Source organism: Miniopterus natalensis, chromosome 2, assembly GCF_054644295.1.
Source record: "Miniopterus natalensis isolate mMinNat1 chromosome 2, mMinNat1.hap1, whole genome shotgun sequence".
In the NCBI taxonomy this organism is placed as follows: domain Eukaryota; kingdom Metazoa; phylum Chordata; class Mammalia; order Chiroptera; family Miniopteridae; genus Miniopterus; species Miniopterus natalensis.
The window spans coordinates 64,283,539-64,299,629 of record NC_142082.1 but is presented as its reverse complement, the minus strand read 5'-3'; the positions used below and the strand labels follow the sequence as shown (position 1 = coordinate 64,299,629).

General features: G+C 34.0%; 1 protein-coding gene across 1 annotated transcript in view; it reads right to left on the bottom strand.

Annotated features, from left to right (window-relative positions):
• DIAPH3 (diaphanous related formin 3) overlaps window positions 1-16,091 on the bottom strand; it is a 425,390-nt gene that overhangs the window by 278,237 nt on the left and 131,062 nt on the right. Inside the window, exons 10-14 of the mRNA XM_087814306.1 lie at window positions 13,363-13,473; window positions 12,968-13,086; window positions 12,070-12,186; window positions 7,572-7,690; window positions 3,269-3,333 (exon numbers count right to left, since the gene is read on the bottom strand). Of these exons, the coding sequence (XP_087670432.1) occupies window positions 3,269-3,333; window positions 7,572-7,690; window positions 12,070-12,186; window positions 12,968-13,086; window positions 13,363-13,473 (531 nt within the window). The remainder of the gene's footprint in view (window positions 1-3,268; window positions 3,334-7,571; window positions 7,691-12,069; window positions 12,187-12,967; window positions 13,087-13,362; window positions 13,474-16,091) is intronic.

Sequence of the window (16,091 nt, the reverse complement as noted above, 5' to 3'; positions counted from 1 at the left end):
TGCTTACCACATTTCAAATCAACCCAGACTTCTCCCAGCCTCACCTTACTTGACTTCTCTAGAGCTGTGCTAAAGGGAAGCCACTAGCCACTGGTGTAAATGTAAATCTAACTAAAACCAAATAAAGTTAAATTTTCAGGTCCTCAGTCACACTAGCCATTTTATAAGGGCACAATAGGCACACCTGGTTGACAGCTGCCATGTCGAACAATATAGATTATAAAATATCATCATCCCTGCTCTAAAGCATAAATACTTACAAACACATCTGTCTCCACAGTCAACCTGTCTTCCCCTTAGGTGCTATTACAACACACTCTTCTGCTCCTACCAATTCTTTATGGGTTCTTAGTCTTCAAGCCAAACCTTTAATGTTGCCATCGTTTTGGACTCTTTTCTCACCCAAGACTAGGTGAGGAACACTTCCTATAAGCTTACACACCACATAGGGTTTTCCTACCATAGCAATTATCACACTGTAATATAAAAATGTAGTATCATATACCTCAGCAACACTCACCAAGCCAGAAACTCATTAACAGTGAAAATCATTTCTATTTTACTCATCACCTTGCCAAAGCTTTCCATCCATAATTAAACTCAATATATCTTTGTTGAGTGAACTGATGAGCCAATTCCTATCCATTCTTCCTTTGTATGTTGAATAACTAAGTCCTGATCATACATCAAAGCCCTCCAATCTCCCAGCATCAAAACCTCTGAGAAGTCATTTTCTGTAGTCTCCTTTTGATGACTGCTCAATGTTTACTGCTGTGTAGCAAGAAATTTAAAAAATTAAATTCTTGAGAGTAAGAATGAAAACATCTTTTTTACAATATAAATATGTATAGTATCATATTTCATAGGCATTAGAATGAGATTCAAAAGAATAAAGGATTTCCCAGGGGAACAAGGACAGGACTATAAGACAGCCAGCCATAATTAGTACACACGAAGAGTTTAATAAGTTAACATGGCCATACTGAAAGTGTCTGTATTATTTACTAAAGAGAAAATATCTAGATCCTAACCTATAAGAGGATCAAACAAAATATAAACTTCGCTTTAGCATTTTTATAGTATCTATAGTCCAATCACAGTAGCCTTGGGGATAAAATGAGTCTCTATTAAAGACGTCCTTTAAAAAAACTGATGATAGCCTTCTCCAAAAAGAGTTACTAGAGCAGTATTACGCTTACAATATTACACACACAAAATGTCAAGAAACACAGTTAAGGTTGAGGCTCTGCTTAATTTCATTCCCTAGGGTAAATGTATTAGTGCATCTGTACAAGAAGGTTGATAATTCAATATTTCCTACGTACTTTCTGACATTTCTGGTCTTCATTTTTCAAATTTATGCACCAAAATAAAGGATGTATCTAACAACTATGATAGCTTCCTGCCTAAAGCAAAGTATTTACATGTGTCCTTATAAAGCTATCAGAGAGAAGTTCTTGCTGATATATACAAAATGGTATGGCAGTAGAAATCTTTTATGGAGCAAACAATATTTTCTGAATATACCTAAGACACATAACTTCTAACTAAAAGGAGACAACTAACCTTGGACAAGGTTTTTCTTCTATTTACATTTAAAGCTTACAGTTTTAAAACAATGAACTAAGAAAGTTATCATGTTTAACATCACTCTTATAAACTATATACCTAAAAATTATTAAAAAGCAAATTTATACTATCTGGGATACATCTATATCAAATACTTGAAAGTTTCCTACTACTTTCCCATGAAGAGTAAATATTCTAACTGAGCTTAGAATATAAAATTGGCAGGGTGAGGGGTCACTCAACAGCAGACATCTATCAACTATATCACTTATGACACTTCATTTAAGTGATCCATTGTTTCCCTATTGTATCATATTCACAGCTATAATCATAGCCTGAAACAATAGGCCTGGATATAATATCCTCTTAGTAACTGTGTGGTAAGCCTTAGGATATCTTAGGAGATTTACAAAGTTTTTGTAACTTAGGCTAACTTAAGAAAAAGTGCCTACCATTTGCAGTTATGTTTTATCTTAAAAGTTTATAAAAATATAGTTTTCTCAAGATTCATTCAGGGCGAAATACAATAAAAGTGTAGATTGTTTGTCATGGTGCTTGACACACGGTAAATGCTCATTTAATATATGTTCATCAAGGTGGTAGTCGTAGTAATTATTATTACCTCTCTGATGTAAGAAACCAATCCTATGAATTCAAATCAGAGCAACTACCTAAAATGTGAAGAAAACCACACCATCTCCCCAGAAAAGAGAGAAAGACAGAAAGTCTAATAGGTAGGTGCTAAGTAGAGAGAAAAGTACAAAACACCATCTTAAAGAAAAATGAGGAAAAATGTCTGGATGGTTAGCAATGCTACTAGGCTGAACCAAATGAAACTGGCAATATCTGATACTTTTGACCTGTGAAATTGATAATGTTATATGGTTCAACCTGATCTAAAATGAAGCAACTTTTTTTTTTTTTAAATATATCTTTATTGATTTCAGAGAGAGGAAAGGAAAGGGAGAGAAAAAGAGATAGAAACATCAATGATTAGAGAGTCACTGATCGGCTGCAGCCCGCAACCCAGGCATGTGCCCTGACCGGGAACCCAACCCTGATCGCCTAGGATCCTAAGTCGACGCTCATCCGCTGAGCCACACCCAGCCAGGCTAAAATGAAGCATCTTTAATCAAAACAAGCAGCAAGAACATAAAATTGGCAGGGTGAGGGGTCAACAGCACAGAAGTTACTTCTAAAATTTTTAGATATAATTTTAATCCTAATTGCCTAAATAATATGATTTCTTAATACACCAATTTTAACATTCTGACTATACATTTTGTTCAATCAGTCATTCAAAAATATTTTTTTAATTCTTAGGCCAGGAATCATTCTAGGAGCTGGGATAGTGAATAAAGCAAACAAAAAATCCTACATCAGATTTACTCTAGAGAAACTGAGACAACACATTCACATGTACACATATAAATACATAATAAATTATGTAACATGTAAGCTGATAAATACAACAAAAGAAAAACAATAAAAGAAAAATAGGGAGGGTCAGGGTTGGGTGTGAGGAGCTAAAACTTTTAAACGTAATTGTCTAATTACAGCCTCCTTGGACGATGACATTTGTGCAAATACCTGAAGGCGGTAAAGAAGAAAGGGGGAATAACAAGCAAAGTCTCTAAGGCAGAAGCATACCTACGGTGGTTCCCCAAACAGTCTTGCAAAGTTTGTCAAAGTTACTTACTTTCTTGTAAAATTCTGATGCTTTCTCTTCAGACTCTTCTACTTTCACCTGATCCATGCAAATATCTAAAATTGCAAAGACAGGAAATTTTACATAGCAGTACTCATTATGACTGTAAACGTTTAGAAAGAAAAAAAATCATCGAAAAGATTTAGAACACTGCCAGTAATAAAATAAGCATAATGGAGAAACATATTACAATGTTGGAATGAAGAAGAATTTTCTAAGCATAATAAGAAGGCCATAAAACATAAAGGGAAAGACAAACCCTACCACAATTTTAAACTTCTATTAGGCAAAAGGAGGAGGAAGTTCAACTATAATACACAATATTCAAAGGTTTCTATCATCAGTTCATAAATATTTTGAAGGACGAAGAGAAGATGATATCCAACACAAAATAGGAAAATGGGCCACAGTAACGACCAGAAAGTTAAGAATAACAAAACTAAAAATGCTAAAACATATGAACAAATATTTTATTTTCCCTAATATGAAAATATAAAATTTTTAATGAGAAATAGCAAAGATTAAATGATCCATAATTCCAAACAGAGAGGTGGCATAGAGAAACCAACTTGCCAACACAATAGAAGTATAAATTAGAAACTTGACTAATGAATAACTGGGCAGTATATACTAAAATTTAAAATATGAATTTTCTTTCACCCAGCAATCTATTTCTAGCATTTTATCTTTGAGGAGGAATATTCATTAAAATATTGTTTATGTTAGGCCCTGGCTGCTGTGGTTCAGTTGGTTGGAGCATAGTCCTATGCACCAAAAGGCTGCCAGTTCAATCCCCGGTGGGGGAGGGTACGGGAGGCAACCAAACGATATTTCTCTCCTCCCTCCCTCCCTCCCTCTTCCCTTTCTCCACTCTCTAAAATCAGCAAATCATATCCTCAGGTGAAGTCTGTATACACACACACACACACACATATATGTATATATGTATATATATGGAGGGGGAGATAGTTTATGCTACAAAAAACTAAAAATAAATACCCATCAATAATAGATTAATTAAAAAGGCTATAATATATATCCACATGATGGCATCCTATGCAGGTGAAGTGATTTATATGGATTTCCCATAATGTATTTATCACTTTTTCATTTTTCCCATAATGTATGTATCACTTTTTCATTTTTTAATGAAAATAATACATGAACATGGCTGGAAAAAAAAAAAACACACACATTACAGAAGGGCTTATAATGACAAGTAATAGTGAACCAAATCGTCTGCATTTAAAAGTGAACCCCACTCCCTAAATGCAGCCTCTCAACGACATTTCTGTATTGATTGGGGTGGTTAGTTCCTAAACTCTAAACAAAACATACATACCATTATTTCTTGACTTCTCTATTTAAGACATGATAGATAACTTCCTGCCATAAAAGGAGGAAACTGTTCCCTATTTTGGTAATTTTACTTTCTAAATTGCCTGGCACTGTAGCACTAAGTAAATACTTAAACTTCTGATTCCTGTTACTGCATAAACGGTATCTCTTGATTTTCACTATAATAGGTGAAGTTATCTGTGCCCCATACTTTCCAACATCTGCCTCCCCGACTCTCCAACCTTGTGTCTTCTCTAATCTGCTCACATCCACACTCCCCTGTATTTGTATTGTTCAGTGCCTATAAGTGTATTCTAAACAATATCAATAAACACAATAAATTGTAACTATTAAAATGTTTCACTTCTATAGCCAAACGGTGTTTAAATTATATTTCCTTTCTATGTCCTATATTCAGCAAGAGTTAAATGTCAAAACCACTCATTAAGAAAAAAAATGTTCCTGATGTCCAGGAATAAATTTTCTTTTTAGATACTATTCAAAAATCATTCAATCATTTTGAAATTTTACTTGAAAGCTTGAATTTTATCATTGGTAACAAATTCTATGACTCATTTTCCTTGACGATATAGACACACTTCACTTCATCCTTAAGTGTACACCAAACATTGAAGTCTGAGTAGTCACAGTTTGTATGACAGTCATCCTTTTGGTATAAAAAAAGAGCCAGTTCAGCTCACAGCTCAGTTACACAAGTATGCTCTCATTGTACTCTGAGATGCAGCAGGTGCTTCATGCATACATCTCATTTTGTCACCAGAATATTAAAACAATGTGTACTCAAAGCAAATATTTAATAAAATTAATTACTTTTAGGTCTTTATCAAAGATTCTGAAGTAAAAAATGACAGTATCTATTACTTTGTTTTGCTTTACTGAGGTAGAAAACTACAATGGCTAAAAAGCCAGTTTGGTTTCAAATCTAACATTTGAATCTTCAATCCATTTTGAGTTTACTCTTGTGATGGTGTAAGAAGGTGGCTAGTTTCATTTTTTTTGCACATATCTGTCCAATTTTCCCAATGCCATTTATTCAATAGACTATCTTTACCCCATTGTATGTTTTTTTGCCTGTGTTGTCAAATATTGACTATAAAGGAGTGGGCTTATTTCCAGGCTCTCTATTCTGTTCCATTGATCAATGTCTGCTTTTGTGCCAATACAATGCTGTTTTGATTACGATGGCCTTACAGTATAGTCTGATATCAAGTAGTGTGATTCCTCCACCTGTGTTCTTCTTCCTAAAGATTGCTGAGGCTATCTATGTGGTTCCATATAAATTTTTGGAATATTTGGTCTAGTTCTGTGAAATACTCCATTGGTATCTTAATAAAAATTGTGTTGAATTTACAGATTGCTTTAGGTAGTATGGATATTTTAATGTAATTCTTCCTATCCATGAACATGGAAACGCTTCCACTTATTTGTATCTTCTCCAATTTCTTTCTTCAGTTTCTTATAATTTTCTGAGTACAGGTCTTTTACATCCTTGGTTAAATTTATTCCTAGGTATTTTATTTTTGAAGCAATTGTAAATGGAATGGTTTTCTTAGTTTCCCTTTCTCATAGTTCATTATTTGTATATAAAAATGCAACTGATTTCTGGATATTTATTTTGTATCCTGCTACTTAAATGAATTCATTTATGAGTTTTAGTTGTTTTCTTGGTGGAATCTTTAGGGTTGTCTATATTCAGTATCATGTCAACTGCAAATAATCACAGAATGTTAGACTCAAAACCATAAAAATCCTAGCAGACAAAACATAGGCAGTAAAATCTAGGACATTCCTCATAGCAATAATTTTTCTGATACATTGCCTCATGCAAGGGAAGCAAAAAAAAATGAGACTACATCAAACTAAAATATTTTTGCACAACAAAGGAAACCATGAGCAAAATGAAAAGACAACCCACTGAATGGGAGAACATATTCGCCAATGATGTTTCTGATAAGGGCTTGATATACAAAATGTATACAGAATTTATAAAACTCAACACCAAAAAAACAAAGAACCCAATTAAGAAATGGGCAAAGGACCTGCCATTTGACCTAAGAATCCAGAAACTCCAATCAGAAAGAATATATGCACCCCTATGTTTACTGCAGTGTTATTTACAATAGCCAAGATTTGGAAGCAGCCTAAATGCCCATCAGTAGATGACTAGATAAAAAAGCCGGTACATTTAGACAATGGAATACTACTCAGCCATAAAAAAGGAGGAAATTCTACGTTTTGCAGCAGCATGGATAGACTTGGAGAGTATTATTCTAAGTGAAATAAGCCAGACAGAAATACAAGTACCATATGAATTCAAAATAACAAAGAAAGTAAAGATGGACTCATGGATACAGAGAACAGACTGAGGGCTGTCAGAAGGAAAGGTGTTGGGGGCTGGGTGAGAAGTGTGAAGGGATTAAGCAAAGAAAAAAAGGAAAGATTTGTGGACACAGACACCACGGTGATTGCCAGAGGAAAAGGGAGTAGTGGAGGGAGGTAGAAGATAAAAGGGGGATAAATGGTGATGAAAAGAGACTTGACTTGAGGTAGTAAAGACACAATATAGTATACAGATAATGTGTTGTAGAACTGTATACCTGAAACTTATATAATTTTGTTAACCAATATCACCCCAATAAATAAAGAAAAGAAAAAAAGGGACAGTTTGGTGTCATTGCCTTGCTTCATAAAATGCTAGCAGTTTTACCATTTTACTCATCATTGTGTCACCAAGGCAAATATCAACAGTAAAAAAGACAAATAATGTCTTAATATTATGATGAAAATAGTTTTAACTATTAGAACCCCCAGAAAGAATATTAGGAACCTCAGAAGTCTACAGCCCTCACTAAGAGAATAAATACTCGAGAGCTAATCTGGGGGTAAGAGACAACAAGATAAGATATTTCCATTTAAATAATAGAGGAATACTCACCAACAAACTGACTTAAATCTAAATCTAGTCTTTTTCGATATGTGAAGTCGGGATCCATCCCATCTCTATGTAATACAATCTGAGATACACACTCATCAATTAACTTGAAGTACTGTTGCCTAAACCAAGGAAAAGAATAAGTGAATACTCAATTTATTAGTGCAATTTTACATCAAAACAAAATATTTTGGTAAGCTTGATTTCAAGTTCAACAATTTACTTTGTATAGTTCCAACAGTTGTCATAACAGATTTAACATGAGAGTGACAGTAAATACAATTACTTTATCACTTTCCTTCTAATGATTTTAAGACATCGTATTTTTATAACCTTTTAGCAAATATAGTGTACTTTAAAGACGATTTTCTTATATAAGTCAAAACCTAGACTTAATAGGAAGTAGAGAGAATATTAAGATAAAGTGGTATGTGCTTAAAAGCAGTCCTAAATAAAGATCAACCATACTGAAAGAGCTATCATTTATTTATTTTATAAATATGAACCCAAGAATAAAATTTTTTCTAAAATATTCTCTGAATATTCTTCAAACCATGCAATATGCTACTTTTAGAATGTATGTGGAAGTAAATTAAAAACTGATATGGTAAATTGTATACAATATCAAATAAATAGTTCTTACTCAAAAAAAAAAAGCTAGAAAAATTTAGTGTAACAATTTTCATTCAAAAATTAAAGTTTAACTAAAATGTGAAATAAGTCAGAGAAAGACAAGTATCACATGATCTCACTCATATGTGGAATCTAATGGAAAAAATAAACTAATAAACAAAATAGATCCAGAGACATAGAAGCATGAAACAGACTGATGAATCAGAGAGAAGGTGGGGGTGGGGTGGGGGGTGGGCATGGAGAGAGATTAACCAAAGAATTTATATGCATATATGCACAACCCAAGGACACAGACAATAGTGTGGTGAAGGCTGTGGGAGGAGGGGGAGGGAGTTAAGGGGGGGGGGGCATATGTAATACTTTCAACAGTAAAGATAAATTTAGTTTTTTAAAATATATCTTTATTGATTTCAGAGAGAGGAACAGAGAGGGAGAGAGAGAGATAGAAACATCAATGATGAGAGAGTCACTGATCAAGCCCACAACCGGGCATGTGCCCTGACCAGGAATCGAACCCCGATCACCTGGATCCTAGGTCGATGCTCAACCGCTGAGCCACACCCGGCCGGGCAAGATAAATTTTAAAAAATAAAAATAAATAAAATGCCCAAAAGGGTTCATGTTGTCATTACAGTTCAGTTGACTCATGTGTGTAATAAGCTAAAGAATATCCCTTAAAACACAAGCCAACACATGTGAAAAAAAAGCTAGAATATTTTATGAAAAGCAAAACAAAGTGATAGGGTGGGTACTATTCTAATGAGGTACAGTCCTCCATCCCAAGCCACCCCCTACCCCATAACTTATTTCTTCCCTCCATGACTTTCTGTACACTTTTCCTCTCCAAATCTTTTGTATATGATGACCTCTCTATCCATTTGGGCTTTCTCTCCCTATAAACTATGACCTACTGCCCTTGACCTACTTACCCTACACCTAATAAACCATCCATTATATGTAATAAAATTTACGACAGCTTAACGTTAGCAAAAAGAATAATGCTCATTGTCAGACAAAAATGTTCAAGACAGTTTCTGGGTACAAATCAAAGCAAGGTATTATCAACTTCTTTAAAAAAATAGTCTCCCATTCTCTAATGTGTTAGCCATAATCACATTTACATTTAAGGTATATAAATGCACACACATTTATATCTATCACATTTGAAGATTTAAATGGTGCACTCCCATTCCTTTTTACTCATTCAATGCTATCCTAATGCTGTTTTAATAAAAATATTTTAAATTAACACCACAAGCTACTTACATCATTAAAAAAAAAAAAACATTTCAGTAGCTATTTTCCCTCCCAATTATGAGCTCATTTATAATGTAGTTGAAATTTTGTGCAAAAAATCTTAAAGGCAATATTAGCAAAGAATAATGTACATCTGACTTCCCGAAATGTAAACTGAAAAAATAATCTCTATGAGTGCTATCAGTTAGTGAATGTCCAAGGAATATGGGAATAATCTTAAGAGATGAACACAAATTGTCATTATTTACTGATAAAAAGCCATATTAGAGGATATTTTAAAATCATATTCACTTTCTCTGCAATATTTTTACAGAATATCAGAAATTATCTCCTATGCACATTCAACTAGCACAGTATTCGGCACATGGTAAGCCACTATGTGTTGCAAAACTGAATTTGATCTTCTACTCCACCTTCCCATTATCTTACTGCATTTGATTTTTCTTGGTTGGCAGGGGCTGCCTTGACATACATTCTCCAATCAAGGTTCATTGCAGCAAAATGTACTAATGTTCCAAATGTGAAAGTGAACAAATACCCTAATTTCCTTACCTGCGAATTCTTTTAAATGAGACTATTTTGTATTCTGAAATCTATTTATTAAAGAACTAAATGAATCATGTTTATTCATATCAATAATAGTTTAAAATGTTCACTAAACAAAATATGTTCCGATAATGGAAGACTTCTGAAAGGTAATATCCACATCCATCTGAGACAGTGATACCAAAAAGAAGGTAAGACCAACAAGATTCATAGAATTGTATACCAAGAGTGAATTTTACTGTATGTAAATAAAAAATGAATGTATGACAAAAAATTTATGTAAATAGACATAATTCTGACTTAATCTTGTTATAAATGTATAACCTCTTTATAAGAACCAAAACAACACAACAAGAAGTAATGAGAATTTTGGATCATCCATCAAGAGGTGGAGCTGTCTGGACTACACCAGCCATAGGAAGAACTCTGCCTTCCCAGCAACCATATTGGAACAAAAACCAAGGACCTGAAGCTTAAAGAGCCAACAAGGAAGCAACATTAGATGCAAATCAAAGAAGTAATATTCAGAAGATGGCCAAAATAGCTAAACTTCTATGCCTCAATAATATCACTTTGGTGATGCTACAATTTAGTATTTCTCTGAGACTCTGGATCCCACTGAAGTGCTAGGATTGATCACCTGGGCACACCCCAGGACAGCTGTAATCTGTTTCAAAATTAGACTGAACCTCTTGTATTTTTGGAGCACAGGTGAAGGGATTAACATCATAAGATATAACCCCACCCCACGCCTACCCCACCCCAGCAGCACTAGGGGCACATTCAAATTTTTGAAAGCAAACAGTGTTGAATTCTTGAAAACTCAAACAGCATTAAACAACTAGAGGATGACAGGGCCAGCCATACAGGGATCAAGCAACGGATGGAGTTACTTTAGAGAAAATGGAAGTTTTGATTTCACTTTTAAGTAATTTTGGAAGATAAATATAATATCCCAATTAGCAGGGCACTTATATTTTAAAATCTTATATAATTAATATATTAGTATATTTTTATCTAGCATTTATAATGCGGTTAAATATTTAAACTGTTTTATTTTTAATAAAATATTAGAAGAAAATTAAGCATCAAAACAGGTTACTAAACTCATATTTTACAATACCAGTGGGATTCCTCGATTCTGCAAAGGGCGGAGATATGATGGATGGCCTGTACTCATCCCAAGGAACCTAAAGTTTTAATACTTTTTTGACTCATTCTGTTCTCTTGTTAGGCCTCAAGTACAGCCCTGACATCACCAAGAGGACAGGACCTGAATGAGACATGTCTAACAAATCCTTCTTGTTGCAATTAGAATAAGAGAAGACTTCCTACCTACAGTATTTGAGAATGCAACTTCAGCAAAGCTAAATTGGTAGCAACATAAATGGTTTTATATTCAAAGATCTCAGCTTCCCTCATAAAATAGTAATAAAAGGGCAAAGAGGATGCTGGGAACATTTATTGAGCATACACCAAGTGTGAGGTATTTGGCTAGGAGTTTTACCCATGTTACCATATTTCATTTTCAGAACCACCCAGGAAAGTAAGGTACTAATATCGATATATAGTTACACATAGGTAAGGTACAGACAGGATAAACAATTTGTTAATAAGGTCAAGATGGTTAGGACATAAATGACTTGAAAGTCATTTGTCTTGATACATTAGCACACCTATATTATTAAGGCATTTTCTACCTACTTAATAAAAGCAATGATTAAGCGCTCTTCATGTAACTTATAAAGAGAAACTCATCATTCCTACTACCTAAGGACTAACCAGAAAATATTATCCATCACATGATAAACTAGTAATTTGTAGCTAGTTTGCATTTTTATTCAGATGAAAAGCTATAAACAAGAATCCACTGGAGCTTTAAAGATATTAGTAATATCATTTTACCATCATCTAAATATATGCCCAGAGGAAACACCACATTCTGTGAATCAGTATTATGACAAAAATCTTAAAATTATTTGCTCGCCCAAATCAAACATCGGGTGAATTTCACTATTAATAGAATTTTATCAGTAAAATAAAACAGAATATAGCTTCCTCTTACCTTATAAAACAATCATTTCGAATCAGTAAAAGATGCTGAAGAATAGAAATAAAATATTTCTCTGCTCTAGTTTCCTTAACTGTGCTCCACACCATGTTGTATACATCATATGCTTCAGTAAATTGATTAAGGAATATGTGGATTTATTTATCCTGTACATTGAACTGAAATAATGTGACAGAATCTGCTCTGTAAGACTTCTAAAGATTATTTAAAATAGGCATCATGCATACTCAACATGTAATCAAACACAGGTAGTTAAAGCTGAGAGTAGAGGGAATTGTGTGCAAATGACAACCTGACACTTCTTGGCTTCTCTACAATTAACTTCAACCAATCTCCCTCTCTAAAGCCAAGATGCTGCTGGCATTCGGTGCAGTGGGCAGCTGGTTGTAATTACTCTACTGGGTTCTGAGGGTGCCTTGACCAAGACAGCATACCAGGGAGGAGTCCCAATGGCAGCCAGGAACCTGGTGGATCTCTAAAAAGCACAGACATCTGTAGATCCACAGAGTTCACAAAGGACCATATCAGAATGCATCCAGGGTGTAGGGAGGAGCTAACCAGTAGGCTATGGTCCCCTAATTCCTACTGCTGGAAGCATTGGGGGAGGGGAGGTGCCAAGCATAAAAGGAAAAAAAAGATTACAAACACACACATAAGATATTGATCCACAGAATTCATCTGTATGTTGTAACATCCATTTACTATTGTATGTATTCATAAAAATCACACATTAATTAAAAAATAAGAAAGGTTTATACTATTATCCTTATTTATAAAGGTTTAATTTTATATTATTTATTTAGAAATTTAGTATTTTATGGGGCAAAGGTTGGTTGGTTAGGGTTTAGCAGTAATTTTACATATCTGTCTAGACTTTAGAACAAAAGGATATTCAAGTTCAGCTTTAATATCTTCCAGGCGATGAGAGAATTCAATCAAGTCTTCTTCTTTATGCTCATCAAAAACTTTAAGTTGGATATCCAGGCCATCATTCTTAATGCATTTTAAATTCTAGAGATATCAAATAAAAATTATGAACTCTTTTCCATAGTGCAAAAAATTAAATAAAAACATATGCAATAAACCAACCACTCAACTTGATTTATAGAGCATTCCAACATTTAAAGTATTAAATACTCAAAATTCTTATCTAGTTTTAAAAAATAAATTTTAATATTCAAGGCTTTTTTCCCACAGATAAATTATTCTTGAAGGTAATTTAAATTTTCCCCCCACTCAAGTACTCCTCTAATTTAAGTATTAATAAGAAGACTGCAGGGCACTTACAGGCAGTATCTCTTTCAATCCACAACGCATAAATTCATTTCTGATGTGAAGCCGGAAGTCCAAATCATCAGGAGATGTAACAAGGGCATTGATGAGCTGCATACATGCTACCTACAACAGATTATACAGCCAGAGTTAGACTTAAATTCCAACATTTAAAAAAAAAGAATAATAGAACTAAAACATCAAGGTTTTGTTGCAAGTATATCAAATATGTTCCTTCACAGGAGAGTCTAATGAAACAAAAATTCTTATGTAAAATATTTTTGTCGCTATAAGTTACATAACAATTATGGTTTCAGTGGAGTTTCTTATTTTTCAAGGATTCAGAGGTCCTTGTGGGAGAGGAGAGGTGGAGAAACATTAGGCAGTGGCACTGTTCCATAAAAAAATTTACTCCAACCAAAGTTAAGTTCTTGTCCCAAGATGTCATTTCATACACATACAACACAAACTACACACATCCTAGTTGAAAAACTGTAAATCTCAAATAGATGGCTAACATGTAAAATAGGATAATAAAATAATTTTCCACTCTTCAAGACAAATCCAAAGTCCCAAAGACTTTATAGTCAACAAGTGTCCTGAATCTGGTCAATGAGGTTGTTATAACCAAAAAATATATTATGAACACTACACAATTAATTACTAAACGTTAACTTACCAAGCAATGGTTCTTACCCTTTGGCAAAAATTCAAAATTACTGTATGTTACAATAAACACATAAAGAAATAAAATTCGCTCCATTTTTTCAGTTCAGGTTTCACACACCAACTTTCAAACTCTCCATTTTTTTAAACCCTGGCCTGATATAGTTCATCATCTAAAATCCATATAATGGAAGCAAGAGAGATTGTCTCTAGAGAAGCAAAAGTATGCTTTGCTGTTCCTGTTATTTTTCTAAGTCTACATTCTACCAAAGTCTAGCAAGAATGACAGGCCTACTGATCATTGTTTAACCTCATGCTGTTCCCTAAATTGTCCTTTCTCCATCCCTTAAAGCAAAGTTTATATGAATTTAAAATGCCATTTTTGGATTAAGACACCAATAGGGGTCTCAGTTCCTGCTGGTTGAAATATATAGTAATTGTTGTATTTTATATCTGTTAAAATCTGATAAGCATCCTTCTACTGTCAAAACTTAAGACTATATAAAGTAGGGGTGGGAAATGTGCAAGAAGAGAGTAGAAAGGGGAGGGGGGAGGGGGGGAGGGAGGGAGGAAGGGCTTTAAAGACTCAGTCTTTCCAGTACACATTCATTGTACTGTAACCAGTTCATGTAAAAAGGTCAAGTTTAAAATGCTTTCTTTCCACTTCCTTGCCAGTCATTACCTGGTACCCACAAATGTTTTTCTCAGCAATACTATATAATTTTAAAAGATCTCAAAAAGCATATAAATAATGATTCTGTACCTTCAGAGAAATTAAATCAGTCTTAGTCACCAGGTTTCTGGAAAAGATGTAAATTATAGACCACTCAAACAAAGCCACAAAAATAGGCACCAAAACTTAGCAGCAAATATCACCTAAATGGAAAGCAGATATGTATAGAGAAATAATAGCATGAAATTGAAGAGAAAGAAAAGGATAATACAAAGTACTTCCAGGAAGCATGCTAAAAGGCAATTCACCGTAAGAGGAGAAATAGGAAATTGATGTAAGTTGAAATGATGAATTTAGTTCTATAAAATTCCCTTCTCAATTCTAGTAATAACTTGCCATCATGACCTATAACCAATCTTTGATTAATTTATATTATGTATATTAATTATGGTGACAAAAGAAGGTATGACTTTGGATGGTGGGCACACAGAGCAATATACAGATCTTGTAACATAGAAACTCACATGGCTGAAACCTATATGTTCATATTAAACACTGTCACCCCAATAAATTTAATAGTGTTATAAAAAATAAAGTCTGGGGGGGAAAATATATATAAGTAAACAGTTACCTGCCATATGAAGGGAAATAGGTATTGTGATTAAAAATATACTATATGAGAAAGACATTTGGTATATGATGGGAATATATAAAATTTATAAAAATACATAAAAACAAGGACAGCCTAGTAATGGTACAGACTCTGAAGGATTAATAGGAAGGCAGGCTGATGAAGAAGAGGACTGAGATGTTGCAAGAAAAGAATTAAGATGGGCTCTTTTGTTGAATTACGAGAAATTCACATTTCCTAAGTAGTTTGCAAGGTGGGAAGGAGGTGAGCAGGGGAAGAAGTCATTGGAGATGAGGCTGGACAAAGAGACAGGATAGATGGGGCACCGCCTTGTGTGCCACGTCAAAAAATTCATATACAACTAGAAATACTGGAAATCATAAAGAATTTTATGCAAAGAAGAGTCAATAATAGAAGCAATAGGTACAAGTTACGAAGCTACTGTAGAAGTAACTTTGATGAGCAATAAGGGAGGGCTTGAACATTTGAAATATAAAGAAGAAAAATGGATTTGGTGCGATGGCTAGATTGACAAGAGGTTGAAGAACAGAAAAAGAATTTACAAGAGGCTTGTCACCTTTGTTGTTCAAGTAGCTAGGAGGTGGTACCCTTAAGAGAGCTATAAAATGCAAGCAGAGAAAGAAGTTTTAGACCAGAATAAAAGAAATCCCACTTTTTAAATTGTGTGATTGAAATTAACAAAGATTAGATATTGAGTATCTACCCTCTGTCACCTGGGGATATTAACAGAAATGCAAGGAAGTGAGATGTTCG